Source organism: Hirundo rustica, chromosome Z (genome assembly GCF_015227805.2).
Source record: "Hirundo rustica isolate bHirRus1 chromosome Z, bHirRus1.pri.v3, whole genome shotgun sequence".
NCBI classification, from domain to species: domain Eukaryota; kingdom Metazoa; phylum Chordata; class Aves; order Passeriformes; family Hirundinidae; genus Hirundo; species Hirundo rustica.
Window position 1 is genome coordinate 40,474,792 of NC_053488.1, and position 22,397 is coordinate 40,497,188.

The following is a 22,397-nucleotide window of genomic DNA, read 5'->3' on the forward strand; positions in this document are numbered from 1 at the left end:
ACTGTGTTCAGTTCAGCTCTCCTGAAAGCAGAGCTTTTTCATGAATAAAGGCGGAACGGCTGTATGCAAATGAGTCTCTCTTGACTTTTCCTTTTCCCAAATGTCAGATCTTTTGCTCTCAGCACCCAGCACCCCTACGCAGCCGGCCACTTTGTACTGTACCATCTGTGCCTTCCATTGCACCAGCTCTTTGCCCTGCTTCTCATCTCTCCAATTTTCTCACAGAGAATAACTTTAGCTCTTTTCCCCCCTGCTGCCCAGAATAACAGCACCAGGGGGTCATCTGGTCTAACCTCCCTGTTCAAGCAGGGTCATCCTTAAGCACATTCCACCGTCACTTCCTGAATATCTCCAGCGAAGGAGACCCACAACCGCTCTGGATAATCTGTTCTAGCGCGTGGTCACCCGCACCACACTAAAGCTCTTTCTCATGTTAAGGTGGAACTTCCGTGCATCAGTTTGTGCCCATTGCCTTTGTCTTATTGCTCGGCACCACTGAGAAGAGGCTGGCTCCATCCTCTGACACCCTCCCTTCAGACGTTTATACACATTGATATGGTCTACTCTGTCATCTCTTCTCGATATTGAACAGGCCCAGCTCCCTCAGCCTGTCCTCACAAGAGAAATGCCCCCAAGGCCCCTAATCATCCTTCTAGCCGTGTGTTGGACCCACTCCAAGAGCTCCAAGCCTCTTTTCTCCCGAGGAGCTCAGAACTGGACACAACATTTCCGGGCAGGACGGGGCCAGGCTCGCCAAATCCGTCCCGCCGCAGCCCGTACGGCTCCTCCGGGAAACCTCGCGCTACTTGCCGCCCGCCCACCGGCGCCTGTAAGCGCGGAGCGCTTTGGCAATGCACTTCTCGCGATACTCCCGCGGCCGCTGCCTGCGCCAGGCGGGGCCGGGCCGGGCTGACGTGCGGCCGTGGCTGCGGGCTCGGCGCTCCCCAGCTGCGGCTCTCCTGGGGCCGGCCGCGGTGCGGAGAGCGGGGGACAGCCACCGGCCCCTTCCTTGAGGCGTCCCCGGAGTTCCCTCGGCGCCCGCCCCGCCGTGACCCGGCCGGCGGAGGGGCGGCAGTGGGTCCCCAGCGCGCCGGTGCCCGTCGGCTCCCGGTGCCTCCGCCCCCGGGCCCCGTCGGGCTTTGCACGGCAAAAAGTTAAAATGTGTGATGATGATGTCCCAGGTAAGCGTCTTCCGTGTGTCTTGCTCTACAATATCCTCGAATTCTGTTTTTATACTAATTTATTAGACTGTAAATAAAAACAAAGCCCAAAAAAACCGAAAGGAAAACAAAACCTTACTCTACATTGAGTGGTCAGCCCTCACTAGTCAGAAAGCATTCGACATAATTTCATAGAGGAGTAGTGGTTGAAAGGAACTATTGTGTGACAGGAGGCCATTACTGCCATGATTTAGTGGAGTTAATGTTGACAGTGGCAATTTTTTTCCACCTGTTGTAAAAGGGGTAAGTACAGACAAGCATTTTAAATACCAGCTGTCATCATTGGTGGCAACGTACTATACCCATAGTAGGAAGCCATACAAGATAATTTGTTTTGTTCTTATGGTTCTAATTCAAATGCCAAGAACTTGGTGAATCAGGCTAGTTAAAGTAAGCAGTTTGTGCGTTGGCTTTAACGGCATTATTTTCTGGCCTTTTGTAACAATGGTGTCCTTAATACCATTTTATGGCTTAGCCTTTTTCTCGTTTTGTTCCCTGCTTGTCACTAGGTTTGGAGCTTTGTAATACGAGTACTATTTGCCCAGTATAATTTATTCTGCTTTGCACCTGAACTCTAGTTTTGATCAGTCATATGCAACTCCTTAGCCTCAAGTAAATGCTTCATTAAAAACAAAAACTCAGTTGTCTTAAATCATGGTTTTAACTCAAGAGTCTCTAAACATGTTGCGTGTCCCTTCACTGCTATAAAAAAAAGGCATTACAGAAGTGCTCTGCTATTTTAAACTTTGATTTGCATATTTAACAGTGCACTGTACATAGCTGGTTTCATTTTTCCAGTTTTGGTTCCTGTTCTCATGAAATTGCGGAATTAGATGCTACTGGGAGAAGTTAATGTGCTCATCTTTTTGCATTGAGATGACAGACGGGTACAAATGCCATGAACTTTAAGGATTCCTTATGTATGACTTGTTGAATATTCAGCCTGTACTTCACTCTTGGCCTCAAAAAGTTACATTTGAGCTTCAAGTCTTTGAGAAGATCTGAGGGAACGGCTGAAGGTCTTGGAGCAGCTTATGTACTAGGTCACAGCATATGAGGTTGAACTCCAAATAAAGATGATGGGGCCATTATTAAAGAGATCTGCAAAAGGGTGAATTGAATGGAGAGGCTGTGGTTTGTGACCTTGTTAGTGTAAGAACTAGTGGGCTATCAGTTTAGATCTTTGGATCAAAGTACATATCAGGCAAAAGTGTGTCGTATCCAGAGCAGACCCACAATATTTTTAGTCAAAAGTCACCAAATTCTAGGAATCTGCATGCATTGAAAGGAGAGTGGAGCTACTTGAAGGAGGGCAGTCTGCTGGGGTTTGCTAAACGGACGAACCACCTGTGGCCCATGAAATGTCTGTAACTAAAAGAATACTTTAGAGGCCAAAGAATTTTGGAATAGGAGCGTTCTGTAGGTTTGTACTATTTGTATTTTTATCTGCACATCAGCTTTGGGCCAATGCTGGCTGCAGAATAGTGGGATTTTGGCTACATGGATGCTTTTCTTTTCTCTAAATGTATATAATGAAATCTATTTAGTAAATGAATCATAGTTATCTTTGATTTAACTAATACGTTGCAGACAGTAGTGCTGGAAGCGTATGCTTCCAGGTGCTCAGAACTTGGTGAGGAGAACCAGCCTTCTTGCAGTTTTTACACAGATATTAAAAATGTGTGAAGGTGGAGTTTCTTGCCTTTTCTCCTTACCTGAGAAAAGTGTCTGGGTTGATGTGTCCAGGAACATATACCACCACTGGTCATAGAATGATCAGTACTTGCTCTGGTGCAAGATTCTCTCTGGCTCACTCCTTCCTGTAAAAATGGTCCCTCTCACAGTAATTGATAATAGCTTTCTTATAAGTATCAAAACTTATTCCAGCAAATAGATAAGAAACAATAAAGGTTCTGAAATGAATCATGTCTCCCTTTGTTTTGGGATGACTGAGCTGGGGAAGATTAGAAATTGTTTCTGCAAACTCAGAAGTACACCCCTTTTCCTCTCAGTTCAAATTTGGAAAACTTTGTCTGCAGCCATTATTTGCGAGGTCTTTTTACTGTGAAGAGTGAAGACCTTGTTTTTTCTAGTAGAGGTATCTTGTTCTGTTTTTCTTTGTCAGTACGATATGGGGGTCTTTCCACTTTGATACACACCGCTGTGTTTGCCTGTGTGAAGCTACTGTGTAAACTTAATGCATTGGAATCTCGATTTTGCTTTTTCTTCCTATACACCTTCTGTTATTTCTAAAATAGTGGTGTTAGAGCAAACTATAATTTTATGTCTAGCTCAGGCTTTGGTTGTAAACAGTAACTATTTTGATTCTAGTGCTACCTTCAATAAAGTGTTTTTATGAAGTTGTATGCATTTTGTCAACTAATTTACATCCATTGTTTTAATAGTGAAGAAATTAAGTACTTTGTACATCAGGCCAGTTTATCACTATGTGTGTTTGGTTTTCTTTATAGACCATTGGCGTGTTGGGGAGAAATGCCTTGCCCCTTGTTTTGAAGATGGAAAACTTCATGAAGGAACAATAACTTCTCTTGAAAGGGATGAGAATGGAAAATCATTTGCTGTTGTATCATTCTTGGAGTCTGAAGAAAGGAAAATACTAATAACAAAACTTTGTAAAGTCAAAGACAGTAGAGGACCCTGGAAGAGCTTAATATTTGATGAGAGTGATCTGGAAAAGCCATATTTTCCTGACCAAAATATTCCATCTCGTGCGGTTGCTTTTAAATTATCTGACAACGGTGATTACATCCCATACACAATTAACAGATACCTGCGTGATTATCAAAGGGAAGGAGCCCAGTTTCTGTACAGACACTATGCTAATAAAAGAGGGTGTATTCTTGGAGATGATATGGGCCTTGGAAAGACAATACAGGTATTCTTTTTGTTTGCTACAGTGTTAAAACATACTATTTTCTGGGATCTGCAAATTTATTTATTTTTTAATGTATTTATGAAATTTAAACCTCCCTCTGCTGCTGCAGAGATGGATGAGCCAAGACATGATGTCCAGGACAGCACTCAGAGGCAGGAGCCCATTGCTGATTTAAAACTCACTCCTTGCAGGCCATAAAACTGGGATGTGGCTCCTTTTAGTATAAGCATGAGTAATTATGATTATTAAAATGTTAGAGTGTTGGATTTACTTTGAGGATTGCTACCTGCCCATCATGAAAGCAATTTGCCCTGGAGTACACTAAAAGAACTTGAGGGCCTTATCTGTCTCTTGCTTTTAAAGTTCCTTTTTTTCCTGACAACAAATAGTTTCTCTATTCTGGGAATGTGAAAGAATGGGTACTTTTACTCCCATCTCCGGAAACAGTGCTTTGGTATTCCATGCTACTTCTATCACTCTATTGGAAATACAGCTTGGTTGATGAGAGGACAAAATATAGCTGGATTTTTTTCATTACTCTTTGAATCTGTGTGACCTAGATTACCTATTTTAGCCTATTTTTTACCTGTTTTTTACTTTCTAAACTTTTTTTACTGTTTTCTTAATTTTTTCTTATTATTTTCTTATTTTTTGTGCTTTTTTTTGGTGCTTTTTTCTTGCCCTTTCTTGCCCTTTCTTGCCCTTTCTTGCCCTTTCTTGCCCTTTCTTGCCCTTTCTTGCCCTTTCTTGCCCTTTCTTGCCCTTTCATCCCCTTTCTTGCCCTTTCATCCCCTTTCGCTCCCTTTCATCCCCTTTTTTCCCCACTTTTTTCACTTTTTAAACTTTTTAAAACTTTTTTTTTTACTTTTTAAACTTTTTAAAACTTTTTTTTTTATTTTACTATAATTAAGGTGTTTTTATGTGTGGAAGTTCTCTATAGTCTGCCTGATTTGGAGTTAGCAGTTTGAGTTCTGTGGGGGCTAGTCTTTGTCCCACTCTCTTTTCTCTTGCTCCATGTGTCCAATGCAAGCTCCTTCCTTCCCTGACAGCTATTGGCTGTAGTATCTATTGCCCTTCCATTTAGAAAAATGTTGACAGGTGCCTTTTAGCACAAGAAAGTGTCCTGTAGCAAACTTAGCAAGAGGACTGGGTAAACTGAACTGTCAAAACACTCTATAGAGCATTTAGAGGTGTATCATGGTTTGTATATGTAGCTGATTAGGCTCTCTTAACATATTGTTATTAAAACTAAACTGCATTTGTTTTAAGCATGGCCATGTTTCTTGTCCATGGTAGTTGAAGAACTTGGTAGTTATGGAAGACTGATTCAACTCAGAATTGCAAATAATCTGATTTCATGTAGTAAGAGGTATCTATCTATCTATATATGTGAAAGATAATAGTAAATTGGGGGGGGGTGGGGCATGGAGGGGAACTAAATTTAGTTGTCTTGATTGCATCTTCCATTATTGAATCTCAGAGCTGATTCTCTAGGTTCATATATCACATGGTGATAATGTATTTCTGTGTGGAATTCACATCTGATGGCTGTTTCTTTTAATCTGTGTCAAGTTTTTGGAAGAAAGGTAGGGATTATAAAGAATATCATACGTGAAGAATATCAAGAAGGGATTCTATAAGTACATAGGTTGAGGAGACTAATCTGAGGCAGCAAACAAACTTGTGCCTGACCCATCTGGTGATCTTATAGGATGGAATGTTGGCAATGGTCAGTATGGGAAGATGGCCAATTGTCTCTGCTTCTGTAGGGTCTTTGATATGGTTCTGCATGACATCCTTACCTCTGAACTGGAGATGGGTGGATTTGATGGAAGGACAGTTCAATGGATAAGGAACTGGCTGTCCAGCTGGATGCAGCTGGAGAGTTGTGGTCAGTGCCTCTGTGTTGAGGTGGAGGCTGGTGATGAGTGATGTCTGTCAGGCTCTGTTTTGGGAGCACTGCTCTGCACTGTCTGCCTCAATGGCATAGACAGTGGCAGCGAGTGCACCCTCAGCAAGTTTGCAGATGACACAAACCTGAGCAGTGCAGTTGTCACAACAGGAGAACGGGATGCCATCCAAAGGAATCTGGACAAGCTTGAGAATTGGGCGCATGAGAACCTTAGGAAATTCAACAAGTCCAAGTGCAAGATGCTGCACCTGGGCTGAGGCATTCCCAGACATGAGAAGAACAAACTGAGAGAAGTTGTAGAGATCAGCTCTGAGAAGAGGGACTGGGGGATTCTTGTGGGTGAAGAGCTGGACATGAGCCAATAGTTGCAGCCTAGGGGTTCATCCAAAGCAGTGTGGGCAGCAGGTCTTGACTGGAGGAGGTGATTCTGACCCTCTGCTCCACTATTCTGAGACCCCACCTGGAACACTGCATCCAGCTCTTGGGTCTCCAGTGCAGGAGGGATGTGGACCTGTTAGAATAGGTCTGGAGGAAGCCACGAGGCGTTCCAAGGGATCGAGTATCTCTCCTATGAAGACAGGCAGAGAGATTTGAGGCAGTTCAGCCTGGGGAAGAGAAGGCTCTTCGGTGACCTCACTGTGGCCTTCCAGTTACCTTTGTGTTCAAGGCCAGGTTGGATGGGGGCCTGAGCAATTTGGTATGGTAAATGGCATCCTTGCCCATTGCAAGGATTGGAGCTAGGTGATCTTTTAAGGTTCCTTCCAACCCTTACCATTTTATGATTCTGTGATCTTGTGTATTTTCTATAAACCACAGTGTTTATGTTCAAGTTCAGCATGGGAAAGGCAGTTCAGTGAATACGAAGTAAAATGGTAGAATTCACTTGTTTAGAAAAGGTTAGCACATATGAAAAAATAAATCTAAACTTCATCGAATAACTGGTATAGTCTTAGAAGAAAGTCCTGTGCTTGTCAGTTAGCTGAAGCTTACTGTTTCTGAATTAGAGGATGATTCATGAGATAAAGACTTTTCTAGAAATCCTCTGAATTTTAATGTTCTTTGTATGTCTCAACTGATTTTTGCTTTAAATGGCCTGGCCATATGGTTCATTCATACAAAGCTGAAGTTTAGATGAAGGCAAATAGAATAATGTTGTTGCTTAGTGTGCTTATGATAAACTAGTTTGCTGTCAAGGCATCTAGGTTGCTTCTTGCTTTATCCAGAAGAGCCAAAGATTTTTGATAATGATTTGCTGTTTCACTGCCTTTGCTTCTCTTAGAAATTTGTCATGCAAATTCTTCCAAGAATGGAGAATGTGGAAAAGACATGGAGATTCATTGTTCAGTTGAATTTGATTCTAATTATTAAAGGATTTTTTTAAAAAAAGTAAAATCAGTATTTAAAAAACGTGCACGAACTGGAAGTTCATCTCAGACTCAGTTTGTTAGATACTATGTATGAAAGTGTTTGGGTTACTTTTGTTCTACATACCTTTCTTTTACTTTGTGGCCATACATATGATGGATTTCTTCTCTCTTCTGTACATGTAACTGCTCTTCAGGCAGATATTTCTTCTGCACTCTACTCTCTTGACTAGCTCTTTCTCCCCATCATAGAGAGAGAAAGTTCTTTTTTTTGGAAATCAGCAGTTGGTAGCTTTACCTCTGTCCTGCTGTGAGCAGCTGTGTAGCAGCTGTAAAAAGGAAGAGGCGGGAGTCGGCTGCTCTGAATAAGAGGGGTCTGTTGAGTTTTCGAAAGAAGGGCATCTCTCTGGTGATGCATCTGGTCCTTGCTGCTGCTTAGGCCATGGATACCATTTATCCCAAGTGGATTTTGAATTTGCATGTTCTGGCCAGATCTTTCTCTGCCTTCTTCCTGTTTTGGATTATGATAGGAGCAGTTTTGAATAGCCTGTGCTGGGATGTTTGTCATTGTTGTAGTATATTGTAATAAATATGTTCTCATAATTACCTTGAGTGGTTTGTGGCAGATGGGAGAATATAGCACAAAAGAAAAAAAATGGTTTTGATGTCCACAACAGGAATTTGAAGGAATGGAACAAACAGAAAGAGGCATATTTGTAAAAAACAAACATCTAGGATAATCCTCTTCTTCCTTTTGCAGAAATAATGTTGAGAAGATAGTTAGAGGATATCTAAAACCTTCTGTTTTCTCATCTGAAATTCAAGTACTCTGAAAAGGAGGAGAGTTGAAAGACAAGCCTCATCTCTATTTTTTTCTGGCTCATTCACACTCGGTCTCTTGTGTATTTTTGTGACTTTTCCACTGAAAGAACAAAAGAGTGAGATAGAGCAATTAATTGTTCTTATCATTCATTCAAGGAATTCTTGGGAATCCAAGGGAGAGAAGGGTCCCATTTTAAACCAGATTTATTTAAAACCAACAAACACCCCCTGCCTGCACTGCCCAGAAAAAAATCTCCCCCCACAAAACCAAGCCACCTTCTGAAGTTCTGTCCAAGATTTTGTCCTAAATGTTTATTTTTTGTGGAATTAATTCAATTTCTTATTGTACGTAGTCACTGAGAATTGTTTTCTTTCTCAAGGTCATTTCATTTTTGGCTGCAGTGTTGCACAAGAAGGGAACACGTGAGGACATTGAAAATAATATGCCGGAATTTTTACTGAGGACATTGAAAAAGTGTTCAGATTGTAACCCCAAGAAGGTACAACTTTTAGTGATACTAGCTGAAGGATTTTGATGAAAAGCAGTACTTGGATTTGTTTGTTTGTTCTAGTTTATATGTACATTAATTTTTAAAGTTCAGCTGCTGAAGTAGGATTTCATGCCTTTCCTAGTAGTGTTTGGGAAGCCTTCAGTTTTCCAGACTGTCATAGTGCCCTCTCTCTCTAGTTGTTACTGTCTAGTCTATTACTACTGTTCATCTGCACTAACAAAAAAGGAGGTGTCTAGGTTAGATTTGTGGCTAGAGTACATTGAAAAGCCTGTGATAGTGAGTAGAAAATGAGTGTTGTGTGATATTTTTAAATGAAAAAAAAGTGTATCTATAATAACAGGGTATTTAATTATGAGAAATCCATATATTTGGAAAATGTATTGCTAATTGCCTTGTGGCATCCTGTATATTCTTGATTGGTTGTCATAATATCGGAAGTAAGTCTGGCTGATAATCTAGGTAATCAAATACAGTGACAGCAAATAAGATACATGTAAAAGTTCTGTGTGAATTAGATAATTCTGCAGATCATTTTAATTTTACCCATTACAGGAACCATGTGATTTTTATTTTCCATTGTTATTTTTATTTTGCTGGAATAGTTAGAGAATTTGACTGGCATAATGGGTCATGTGACTGTAGCTCTGTGAGTAATGCATACATGCTCCTCAGGAAATACAGGCTGAGAGGAAGGACAAAGGGATAGCACTTCATGTGCAAAGAAACAGGAATGCTTCTGACGAAGAATAAGAGAGGAATGTCACTTTGAGGACATTTAATGTTGAAATAGGTCACAGAGGGGTTGTAGACCCCATCCATCCTTATGGGGTTTTGAAGACTTCAGTTGAGAAAGCCTGGGTTTGAAGTCACTGTTACCACTGTTTTGACTATAAAGTTGGACAGAAAATGTCCCAAGGTTACTTCCTACCTCACTGATTTTATTTTCCTGTGATATTAAGTGAATTGCATGAGCTGTCCTAATTTTTTTAACCCCTTTCAGGACTATCTGTTTTCAAGTCACATGATGACTAGACTTGCGGATTTGAGGAAGCTGCTTGCCCTCTTCATCCTTTTATTTTCTCCATTTATAAAACATTTTATGGTATACAGATGCTATAACAAAGCAAAATGATAGTCTTTTACATATTACTGCAGTTGTTAGAGTATAATTTGAGTAAGTAGTGCTTTTTAGTATTAAATTTTAGTATTACAGTATTTTTCTGTTGTATTATATACATACTTACAGTAAACTTATTACTTTTGAATTTATATTAACTTTAGATATTTTCCATATAGCCTTTGAAATGACAGAATTAAACAAGCTGCTCAGGGTAGTAAAACAGTCAAGATCTTGACTTCCATTATTGAGAAATTGCTATGTTGTAGTTTTTCGAGTGATACTATAATATATATTTGCTTTCAGACTTTCCTCATAGTGGCCCCTCTTTCAGTGCTGTACAACTGGAAGGATGAGTTAGACACTTGGGGATACTTTAAGGTCTCTGTCTTACATGGCAGTAAAAAAGATGATGACTTGAGTCGCATTAAGCAAGGGAAATGTGAAGTTGCTCTTACAACATATGAGATACTTCGCCTGTATTTGGATGAATTTAACAGGTAATGGTTTTAATGTGATTTTTTACACACTGAATTTTATCTAATTATGCATTGTTCTTTTCTAGGATTTTTTTCTGTATAGTACATTTACTGTTAAATCCATTGACTCACTGTGCTGCAGAGAAGAATCCCTGATAAATATTGAATTTATCCTGTACTGCTGAATTTAACCTGTACAATTTTGTTGGGTCGACCTTGGCTGGACACCAGGTGCCCACCAAGCTGCTCGTATCAGTCCCCTTCCCATCTGGACAGGGAGGGGAAATTAAGATTAAAAAAAGCTCTTAGTTGAGAGAAGGGAGTTTACTAAGGCAAAAGCAAGAATTTAGGCATGTAAATAGGGGGGAAAAAAGGTTTATTTTCTGCTTCCCACCAACTAGCAATGTTAAGCCACTTCCCAGGAAGCAGAGCTTCTGCACACATTGCAGTTGTTCCGGAAGGCAAAGGCAATAAATAACAAAGGCCCCATTCTTCCTCCTTTCCTAAGCTTTTATATCATAATATACCAGGTACCGTATGGGATGAGTTATCCCTTTGGTCATTTTGGGTCAGCTGGCCAAGTTTTGTCCCCTTACAGGATCTTACCCATTCCCAGACTGGTGGTGTGGGGGGAATGTTGAGTGACAGCGCTGATGCTCTGCGACTGCTGCTCAGCAGTAGCCAAAGGCCTGGTGTGTTAACAACACCTTTCCAGCTACCTACAGACCTGCGAGAGCTGCTGTGGGAAAATTAACTCCATCTCAGATAGACTCAATACAACTATCTTTGTAATGGGACGCTTGGTAGCAATAAATTTTTGAATAGTTCCCATAAAACCAGTCTTTGCTGGTAATACAGTTATGACATGTTCTCTGAAAGATGCAGGAATTGCCTGCCTGAAAACTGATGATAGCTAAAAGATACTTAGAAGGTATTTCTGTCTTTTAGTACAGTTTAAGGAGAACAATCACCTGGAATTTTTAGCAAACATTCAGAAAGGTATTTTTCTTGTTATTTGCTCTTTTCACCAGCTTGACAAAATTATTGAGCCCAAAAAGCTTTGAGATTTAAACCCACATATTTCTCATCCAATCCTAGAGGTCCTTTTCCCTAATGTTGTCTTAGAAGTAGGGTAAGAGTTGTGTCAATGGCTGGTGGTAGCAGCCTGCCCTCAGCAGCTCATATAAGTAGATCTGAATATCTTGGCATTTCAGGTGTTGGGAAAGGGCCAGCCCCAGGGAGTACCCTAGTTGTCTGGAGGTCCATCATCAAAACAATCAGATGTTCATCTCTGTACTCAGATCTAAAGTACAGAGAGTAGAGAAGTACAGCTAGAAGAGTAAAGTAGTTTTGTTATCAGCCCCCTAACTCTTTGTGCTCTTTCTGAGGAACTCTTCATGCTTGATCATGTAATAGACTGTGGTCAGGAAATAGGTACATGTGTGGAGCAGATCGGATGTGTGACTGCCTGCAAATACATTTCTTCAGCATGCAGATTTATCAAACTGTTTCTGCAGAGGAGGTGGCTGGATGGGCCTATGATCTCAACACCAGAGGAATCTTTGTGTCTTGCTTCACTACAGTGATGGATTGGCTGTTCATAAATAATTAGCAATCAGGAATAGGAATACATATGCTCAGTAATGCACATAAATCAATATGAGAGACTCAAGTGGAAGGAGCTAGGATATGAACATCTGTTAGACTTCTCAGAAATTTCAATTTTTAGTATATTTTGGGAATGTAGTAACTTGAATATGAGTGAATGTATTTCGTGGGTATCAAAAATGCCACAAGCACAGCCTTCATTAGTGAACTAAATGCTCAGGAGATAGGCTTTCTACTAAACATCTCTAAACATGTCTGTTTATGCTTTTTGCAGCATATAAAACTGGATATGGTTGTGTTCTGAAATATTAATGTATATAAAGTGAACTTAAGAAGTTAGTAAATCTCTTCATAGGGACTTGAAGACTTTTTTATTATTATCACAGTATACAGATCATTCTACTCATAAGTTTTATTCTTAAACTGGCTGCAAGATATCTTCTGATCGCTGCCTATAGCTATGCTCCTTCTCATCACAATCCCAAAAGATCTAAATTCCTCTGCTATATTGGTATTGTATAAATATTTAAGTGATACTTTCTTGTTGAAAACCATGCAGATGGAAATGCTTTCAGTTCACTGGTAGTTACATTGGGTAATTTTTGTTGGGAAAATGAAGTATACCTATGTTAAGCATATTTCAGTAGTTTACCTTCAGAGTTATTAATTTTTTGTAGATCTTAATTATGAGCAGAGTTAATTTTAGTGAGATGTGCTGGGTTCATTGGTTGGTCCACAGATTGAAAGCTGCTTTCTTCACAGAAAGCATTTGATACAGGTAACAGTAGCTCATTTATTTGGTGGTGTAGTTTAGTAATTATGTTCACTATGCTAATTGAATTTACTAAATAAACAATATAAAGAAATTAAATGGTATAGTATAAAAAACCAGGGGAATCAAAAAGGAATAATGTTTATCATACAATCACAGCTATTTGTGTGGCTGACTTCACTTTTTGCATGTGTGGGGGATGATGGGACAAGTAATGTCAATTAAAGAAATCTTTTTGATCTGCAGTATAGAGTGGTCTGCTGTGATAGTGGACGAAGCACATAGAATCAAGAATCCAAAGGCTCAAATAACTCAAACCATGAAGTCATTAAAATGCTGTGTTCGAATAGGTCTTACTGGAACCATTCTTCAAAACAATATGAAGGAACTTTGGTGTGTTATGGACTGGTAAATAAAATATTTTCTTTTATGGTTAAGCACCTCTGTGTGTTAACTGTGCAGTGGGGTTGGGACAGGACTGGATGATATGAACCCATCTGTGTTTTAAAAAAACAATACAGCCCTCAACCTCAGAACACTTGCTTTTTTTGAGAATATGACTTACTGGGAAGGTAAGCTCCTGATATTTTACAGTTACTTAATACATTTGGAGTTCATCCCAACTGGTTTCTTTGGGGAATTTGGGAAGTAGTTAAAAATATTCTTCCTCCACCTCCCATATTATCTTTTTCTTTGGTTGTTTGTTTTTTCCTAAGGACACTCTTTTTTTCTTCTGTGCTTCGCCCAGTGGATAGGGAATCATTACACAGCCTTAACCAACATAGTGCCTTTGCTCTGTCCAGTATGTGCAGGTCATTCTGACTTACTTGGAGGATGAAAGGAATAGTATTTTGCTTTTTTTTTTTTTCCAAAATGCACACGTGCACATATTTGAAAAGTAACAGTCTTCTCCAGAAAAACTTTTAATGGTCAAGGAGAGGGACAACTGACCGTAGGTGGATATCTAAACCTACTGGGAATGCTTTGCAGAGGAAGAACAAAGCAAGCATACTTTAAATATAAGGATATACAGAACAAAAATAGCAGGAAGAATGTTTTAAGTTTAGTGTTGCATTTGGTTCATTAAAACTATGCTGATGTTTTTAGTAAATTGTTCCAATGTGTAATGTTGCCAACAATTAGTAAATTCTTTTTACTATTGAGTTTCTCAAGATTTTATTTAGTTAATTATAATATCTGCATATTCTGATTTCATAAAAACAGTAAAAATTGAAAACATGGCTGCTTAGCTTCCAGTTTAGGCTCCTCAATGCTAGTAGCCTTGTCGTTTAGAGCTTCTATATACTTGTGATTTCTCTTGTTTTGCTAAACTTTTTTTTTTCTTGAGATTGCAGCCCTTTTCCTGAAGAGTTTGTCTTAGCATTTGAGAATCACAGAAAACAAATGAAAAAAGGCATGTCTGAAATTGTATGTGTCTATTTGTACTTAAGATTTTTAGTATTTTCTCTAGTGACTGCTACTTTAAGATATTTTGCTGTTAGCCAGAAAAGAAAATTACTATATGCTTTAAATCAGTGAATCAATCCCTCATCCCCTTTTGTTTTTTAATAGGGCTGTACCAGGACTCTTGGGTAGCAGAGTACATTTCAAGAAGACATTTTCTGATCCAGTGGAGCATGGCCAGAGGCACACTGCAACTAAAAGAGAGCTAGCAACAGGTCGTAAGGCCATGGTAAAGTTAGCAAGAAAAATGGCTGGCTGGTTTCTGAGACGTACAAAAGCGCTTATCAGCGATCAGTTACCAAAAAAGGAAGACAGAGTAAGAGTGCCTTCACATTTGAAATACAATGTTAATTAATGTATTTCTTCATTTTTGTTTTCTTGTTGTATTTTCTTTCTTGATCATGTCTGTAGTTTATGGTTTTCTCTTCATCTTATTAAGAAGAATCCATAGCCTTGGAAAAAGTGCACTTGAAGTAGTGTGCTTTGTTCACATAATTACTATGATTGCACATTGAAATGGATTTAATCAAGCATGAAAATGCTCAGCTAGTCTTCTGACTAGTGATTTACATGTCTGTTTTATCTGTGTTTTTGTCCTTATCTCTGCAAGCCCAAAGCAATGTGTAAATATCTTGAAATTCTATGCAGAACTTCTTAATTTGCATCTTGACACTTTGTATGGAACAGTATGCTTTTAACGCCCTCATTTTCGAACCTGAAATAAAAGAGGAATCTCAGATGAGTTGATTCTGTGATAAGTCTCTAATCCTGTTCATCTGATGCAATTGTAAATATTATATGAACTGATAATACTTTATTGATAGAGTAAGAGTTCTGCTAAATATTTTCCTCTGAGTAGACAAATACGTAAGTTTGCAGTTGGTTTTATTTTCAAAATTTGTGGTTTTTGCTTCGTGCTTCGTTCATAATAATGTCATCTAGTCTGTCTTCTGCAGGAAAGATTAACACAAACATCAGTCAGTCGCTTTTCTGAATCTAGCAGGTTTTATTCTTTTCATTATCTTGTTAATGTGAGTATATGTTCAAGTTACTGCTGTATTATTATAGCTCAGCATGGTGCTGCTACTATGTGGATGGCATAGGTTAAGGAATGATCTTGGGATTTCTGTCTCCTACTGCTTAAGACTAAAGATGTCATGGAGATGCCACCCATGGTCTTTAAGAAGAGGGATCAAAGTTTTGGCCATAGCACTGTGTAAATCCTTGCCTTCTCATTGTTTATTCTGTTTGTCCCACTTGTGGTAGTGCCCTACAACAGCTAATGCCTAAAAAGGGGAAAGAAAGGGCAAATTAAGCACTATGGAAAACTGAGAAATCTGTAATTAACATTACGCATTTACTTCTCTCACTTTTCCTTCCTCCTCCTATTCTGTCACAAAAGCCATATTTAAAGGTTTTGAGCAAAATAATAGCAGGTTCTTGTAGAATGATATTAATATTCTATGTAGAATTTTGAGGTGGAATATAAGTGTGCATACATTTTGTTTCATGATCTTTTGGTGCAAAGATACACTTTTTTTTCATTTGGTGGCAGAATTATTTCCTGTAATATTTGAGCAGGTGTAGTACTTCTGCTTTATTTTCAGTGATCTATGACTTGTGTTTTTTGATGCAGTGTTTTTTTGCCCTATTACATTATATGCTGCACATGATAGCATTTCTTGTGTTTTCTCTTTGGCAGATGGTGTTTTGTTCCCTAACTGAATTCCAGAAAGCAGTGTACCAGGCTGTGCTAGAGACGGATGATGTAAGCTTGGTCTTAAAAGCAGGGGAGCCCTGTAGCTGCAGTAGTGGTCGGAAAAGGAAGAACTGTTGTTACAAAGTAAGAACTTGGCACTGTTTGGATTTTACAGCATAGTCTTGTGAATTACTTGAGAGACTCTCTGCTGATGAACCTTTTGCCTAGTTGTAGCCCATCTGTTTGGGGAATTCCAACTGGAAACGTGGGGAGCTGCATCACCAGCATGATGGAGTTAGGTGCTTTGGGGTTACTGCAAAGCTGCTTTGCATGCCCTGAGCAGGTGATTGTTACCTATGCAGTAAATTCTGGATGGTTTGTATTCATAAATGGACCTGTGATTTAGTTGATATTGGCAAGGGTGCGGCATTAAGATGTTCAGTATGTGTCAGGCATGCTGCTCCCAGGTGCCTCAGGTGGTTTGTTCAGGAGCTGCAAATGGGAGGCACCCTGAACTCAGCAGGTTGCCTGGGCAGTTCGTTGTGTTCTAAGTGCAGTTGTGCCTTTCTGTGCCATTAAACTTCATTTTAGCTTGCTTCATGAGGGGAGAATTGTAACAGCAGCCACAGGGCACAAGCCAAACTTTGTCCATGAGTAACAGCTTTTCAGAATTCTTGAATCTTCTCTGGATTTCTCTAAAAGAAGCTAGACTTGATTAGTCTAGCTTTGTATTTATTTAGCCTACCTCACTCAGTAGGCTTAGATTAAGCATATATTTAAACATTTAGAAGCGTATGTCACATGCTTGTTTCTCATCTCTCTGGCCTGCTCTCATTCTTGTGTAGTGTTCTGTTTAATATCCCCCTTATCAGTTTTGTTTAATATTCCATGGATACTAGTCCTCTTTGCAGAATTCTGTTTTTAATGATGTTTTGTAGAAAAAAATAAATGCTGGTGAACTTGATTCATGAAAGGGTAGTAGGCAGACCTGCAGATAGTTGATCACTCTTATAGGCTGTCTTATTCCAAAGTTAACTGTGAAATTTAGTAACTTGAGAAGGCAAAGGAAAACAAATATTGGTCAAACCAGCCAACCATAACTAGGAAGATAGCTGATGAGGTTGTTGCTGTTGCACTGTAGAATGTCTAAAGCTTGAATTATGCTATTTGAGATGTTTGTAAAGCTTTACAGGCTTTTGCTAGAGAGAAAAGTAAAGTTAGCAGTTGAAAGATAGGTCATTCAAACTGCTCTTGCTTGATTTAGTTAGTTACAAAATTACCATCTTGTTTACTGAAGAGTTTTTGGTTATCTCCATGTGATGTCTGTAGAAGTTGCTATCCGAAATGTTTAGCAAGCAGTGAACGTAGCTGTAGGTTTTTTTCCTTATTGAGAAGATGTTTCTATTAATAGGGTCACAAAGCTGCAGGAAAAACAAAACTTGGTTTAGTTTTATCACAAATACAGTATTCATCTCTTGGGGATCAGTTATAGTACTAAGAATTGTTAATGCATTAAACCTGGTAAGAATAGCATTTATTTGAGATTATTAGTTCTTTTCATTAGTATTTGTTTGCATAAACTGGGTTTTTTTTGTAGGTAAATGCGCATGGTGAAACAATTAAGTCATTGCGCTTCAGTTACCTAATGATCCTGCAGAAGGTTGCAAATCATGCTGCACTGCTGCAGACAGACAACGCTAGCAAGCTGCAGGTTAGTTCCAGAAGTATCTAAAAAATGGACTTGTGGCAAATGAATGGGATGGAAACTCTTGAATGAAAATTGCTACTGGCCTCCTTTATAGGTCTTAACTAACTGCAACTAAGATATTTTGTGAAATTCCTTTTCCATTCAGTCATACAGAATGCATGCCTTATAAAGATGTTATATAAAACATGTTCATTTAGTTGATTCATATCTGAAAGTAAGGGTTATAAAACATAGAAGAGATTAGGAGGGAGAGTAATTTTTAATGATTTGTAATAGTGCCATTTTTGTTACATTTATGAAGAGTGCCAAAAGAGGAATGTCTTGGTGCAAATAAATAAATAATAGATAATTAGAATGTTTTTTTTCTCTAATACTTTATATTAAGAGCTGAGTTTATTCAAATAATTAGAAACATGTTTTAGAAGAAATTGCTCAGTGAAAGATCAGTGTCAGCTTACATTATTACTATGGCAAGCAACAAGACTGACAAATGGAAGTTTTAGAAATGTTTGTTTGTGAGTCTTAAGACCCAGGAATGCAGAAGGGGATTTATTGATGTTACCCCTCTCTCTTAGAAACTGTCAATGAAGAGAAATCAGAATGTCCTAGCTAATTTTGCAAATTTTTTCCATTAAAGCAGTTTTGCATTTTCAGAAATATTACTTTTAATGTCCAGCACATTGCACATGTAGATGTTTTCAGTGGGCTTTTTTGTGTATTGCATATGTAGTTTTTGTTGTAATAACATTTGATATTTAAATAACCTCTGAAATAACAGAATACAAGTATTTTGTGACTTACAGTCTTCTGCATGATACATAATTATTATTTTTGCCAACATCTACGAAATAAACTAATACTTGGTAGCTTTTTTTTTACCTTCAGTATTGAAGGCCCTTACATGTGTTATTCTTAGGCCAGAGATGTGATCTTTTCTTTCTCTCTGGAAAAGTGGACCTTAAGTGTGAAGTCGTGTTTAAGTTCGGATCTAAATTTAGCAGTGGAGCTTTATGTGGCTTTTGAACAGCTTAAGTGCATTTCCTGTACGGTTTTTGTTACGGAACAATATGTAATTCCCATACTGGCTTGTTATGCCAGAAGGTCAAGAGAAATGTTGGTGCACAACTGTTGGGTGATGCAAACCTCAAGGCAACAGAATTTTTTGAAACTGACAATTCTGGCCAGGAGAAGAAATTTTGAATATGATCCATGATTTCAGATTAAGAATATATTTTATTTTTAAATGAAACAAAACGAAATACACAGGATATTTTTTTTATCCAGCAGTTTTGTAGTAAACCAAATTAAAAACCACATAACTCTGCTTGAGATACTTTGGTGTGGATCATGTTTCAACCTGTTTAACTCCTTGCATACCTTAATATACGTCTGCTTTTTAGCACCTATTCAATCTTTCTGTTTTTCTTCCAGGAAGCACATATCAAACGAGTTTGCAGCCAAGTTTTTTCCAGTTTTCCAGATTTTGTGCAGTTAAGTAAAGATGCAGCCTTTGAAACAATTTCAGATCCCAAATATAGTGGAAAAATGAAGGTAAATCCGTTCCTTAGAAGAAAAATAAATATTATTAATAGTAATAGATTTGGCCTATATTATATGGATATAAGAAAATATACACTTAAAAGTTTTGGGGGTTTTAGTTATTCTGTTTGCGGTTGATCACACAACAGAAGGTATCTCCTGTCATGGATCAGTATTTATCTGGGCAAAGACTGTATAAGAGTAATCTGTGATGGTAAAATTTTCTGCAACTTTAGCTTCACATGTTTGATGGTGAGCATGATTAATGATCCTTACAGTCAGCAGAACTATTGTTTCATGAAACCCTGGATTCTGGTGACATTTGGAAATATTTGGCAAAGAAAAGGAAGCAAAACAAAAGCAGCCAGGTAGGCTGGGACTCTCCAGACTGTAAAGAATATCAAAGGATAAATGTAAGTGGGACCTACACAATCATTAATAGAATGGAACTGGTGAAGATGTACTGAGTGCATACTGAGTTCTTGAACCCTTTGGACATTAAATGAAAATAATAGTAGTTGTGCTACAGATGACCAAAATAAATGTGTCTAGTATGAATCTGCAACGCTCCTCATCTCAGAAGCTGTCTTTCTCTGGTTTCAGAGAGGAACAGAAGGTGACATCATGATATATAGTGTAGATGATGATGATGATGTTTAATGTAGAAGGAAAGTATGTCTAATATAGATAATTATAAAGAAAACCATACTAGTTTTAGTAGTGCTCTGGAGCTGAGAGTAACTGGGGGGATGTAGGTTTAGAAGCTGTGAAGAATTTTGGCTCTCCATAAACCTGGGTACTAACATTTGCTTCATGGGACTGGTGGCAGTGAGAGGACTACATTGCTGTAATAGGAATGGCTGTTATCACTTTACTGATTTGTTAGCATATAAGCAAGATCTTTCTTTACTATTAGTACATATGCGTGAAATGCCTGCATATTAACTTTGTTGTGTACACTTAATTATTTTGAGAAGGTGAATTTAGTTGTTAAACTAGCTACCAGCAAATTTTTAATACACAGCTTTAAAAACCCAATCCATCATCTTCAGGAGCTGAAGAATTGCTTATGAAGCAATTCTGTTGCTGATTATTTTATCTAACATTATTCATGTTACTATTTTACATTTTTGTTATTATTTTATTATTCTTTAATTTTTTTTAAAATTTTTTCCATTACATTTTCCTGGAAAAGCTGGCAGCCCATGTGCTCCCTTTGCCAGATTAAAAACTGGCTGGGTAGCTGAGCCCAGAGAGCGGTGATGGATGGTGCCACATCCAGTTGACATCCAGTCACCAGTAGTGTTTCCCAGGGCTCAGTGTTGAGGCCATTCCTGTTTATTGTCCTTACTGATGATGATGATCTGGATTAGGGGATCAAGTGCACTCTCAATAGGTTTGTATACTTAAGATGCGTGGGATTGTTGGTCTACTGGAGGTTAGTAAGGCTCTGCAGACGGATCAGTGGGCTGAAACCAATGGTATGAGATTCAACAAGATGAAATCCCAGGTCCTGCATTTGGCCACAAGCCCCTGCAGTACTACAGGCTGGGGCAGAGTGGCTGGAAAGCCAGGTGAGAAAGGATGTGGAGGTGCTGGTGAACAGTGACTGGACATGAGCCAGCAGTTTGCCCAGGTGGTCAAGAAGAAGAATTTCTTTTATCAGAAATTTTGTGTCCAGCAGGATCAGGGAAGTGATTCTTCCCCTGTGCTTGGCATTAGTGAGGCTACACATTGAGTGCTATATTCAGTTCTAGGCCCCGCTGGGCAAGAAGAAGGCTGAGATGCTGCTGGAGCATGTCCAGAGAAGGGTGAAAGAGCTGGTGAAGAGTCTGGCTTGTCAGGTTTATGAGGAGCAGCTGAGAGAGCTAGGATTGTTTAGCCTGGAGAAAAGGTCTCCCTTGAGGCTCCTTATTACTCTGTACAACTACCTGAAATGGGGTTGTGCTAAGATGCTGTCCTGATTCTGGCCAGAGTTAATTTTGTGCAGTGTCTGGAGTGGCCAAGGGGTTGTTCTGTACAGCCCAGGAAGCCAAACATGTCCTGGAGTGCATCAAAGGAGGTGTGGCCAGCAGGGCAAGAGAGGTTAATTTCCTTCCTCTGCTCTACTCTTGCAGTGTACTGTATCCATCTTTCTCAGCACAAAATGTATATGGACATGCTGGAACAAGTCTGGAGGGGAGCCATGAAGATTTTTAGATGGGTGGAACACATCCTCTATGAGGAAAGGCTGAGGGAGTTGAGGTTGCTGAGTCAGGAGAAGAGAAGCCTCTTGGGTAATCTTATTGTCACCTTTCACTGATGAAGGAAATCTAAAGAAATCTGGAGGGGGATTTTTACAGTGATGGGACAAGGGATAATGGCTTCAAAGTGAACGAGAATAGGTTTAGATTGGATAATGGGAAGAAGTTCTTCACTGTGAAGGTGATGAGGCACTGGAGCAGGTTCCCTTGTGGTAGCTGTGAATGTCCCATCCCTGGAAATGTTCAAGGCCAGTTAGGATGGGACTTTGAATCTAGTAGGTGCATCCCTGTCCATGGTGGCGTGGTTTGAAATGAAATTATCTTTAAGCCAGACTGTTGTATGATTCAGTGATCTTTGTGCATGGAAGGAGGATAATGGGTTACATAACTATCATTGAAAATAAGCTGGGTTTTGAGTCCATTAGTTTTAACTTAATGGTGCCGAAGACTAGTTCATACGTTTTTGGTGTGGGGATTTGCTTTTTTGTTTTCTATTCTTAATTACAAAATGGAAGCTATTGGTTATGATTTTGCATTTTATGCTGTGAAAGCAAAATCATTCAGGAAGTATTTAATTTAGAAAACTGCCTTACCATAAGAAAGTAATCACAGAAGAGTCAACTGATACTAGAGCTTGGAAATCAATTAACCAATTTTTAATGTGTTTATTTGGAAATAACTGAGACATCTGATAGAAAAATGTTTTTAATAAAGTTCTTGCACTATACTACTTTGCATTTCCTATTTTATAAATAAATTCTACAAATTAAGTGAAATTCTTTTGTAACTTTCATCCAGCAGTGTAGACTGAATAAGTATTATGTTGTCTTTTAACTTAAAATTCAGTATAGACTACACAGAAATTTTGGTACAGGTGATTATTCTTTTGTAGATATCTTAATTGCAAAGAAATAGTTTGTGGCATTTTTAAAAAAAATTGTTCAGGGAAGGGGGGTGATTTTTTTTTAAATGAAGTTTGTTAGTTAAGCGGTTGTAACTGTTTTGCCAAGTTAAAAAGGTTCTATCTGCTTAATGTATCTGT

At 38.8% G+C, this 22,397-nt stretch overlaps 1 protein-coding gene across 3 annotated transcripts in view; it reads left to right on the forward strand.

Moving 5' to 3' along the window:
- Nucleotides 1-1,067: 1,067 nt before the first annotated feature.
- Nucleotides 1,068-22,397, forward strand: part of ERCC6L2 (ERCC excision repair 6 like 2) — a 52,708-nt gene continuing 31,378 nt past the window's right edge. For all 3 annotated transcript variants that reach the window (XM_040090451.1, XM_040090452.1, XM_040090453.2), the window contains exons 1-9: nucleotides 1,068-1,181; nucleotides 3,692-4,116; nucleotides 8,595-8,714; nucleotides 10,150-10,343; nucleotides 12,949-13,110; nucleotides 14,275-14,482; nucleotides 15,869-16,009; nucleotides 17,463-17,576; nucleotides 19,005-19,124. In XM_040090451.1, the coding sequence (XP_039946385.1) occupies nucleotides 1,160-1,181; nucleotides 3,692-4,116; nucleotides 8,595-8,714; nucleotides 10,150-10,343; nucleotides 12,949-13,110; nucleotides 14,275-14,482; nucleotides 15,869-16,009; nucleotides 17,463-17,576; nucleotides 19,005-19,124 (1,506 nt within the window). In that variant the 5' untranslated portion in view covers nucleotides 1,068-1,159. The remainder of the gene's footprint in view (nucleotides 1,182-3,691; nucleotides 4,117-8,594; nucleotides 8,715-10,149; nucleotides 10,344-12,948; nucleotides 13,111-14,274; nucleotides 14,483-15,868; nucleotides 16,010-17,462; nucleotides 17,577-19,004; nucleotides 19,125-22,397) is intronic.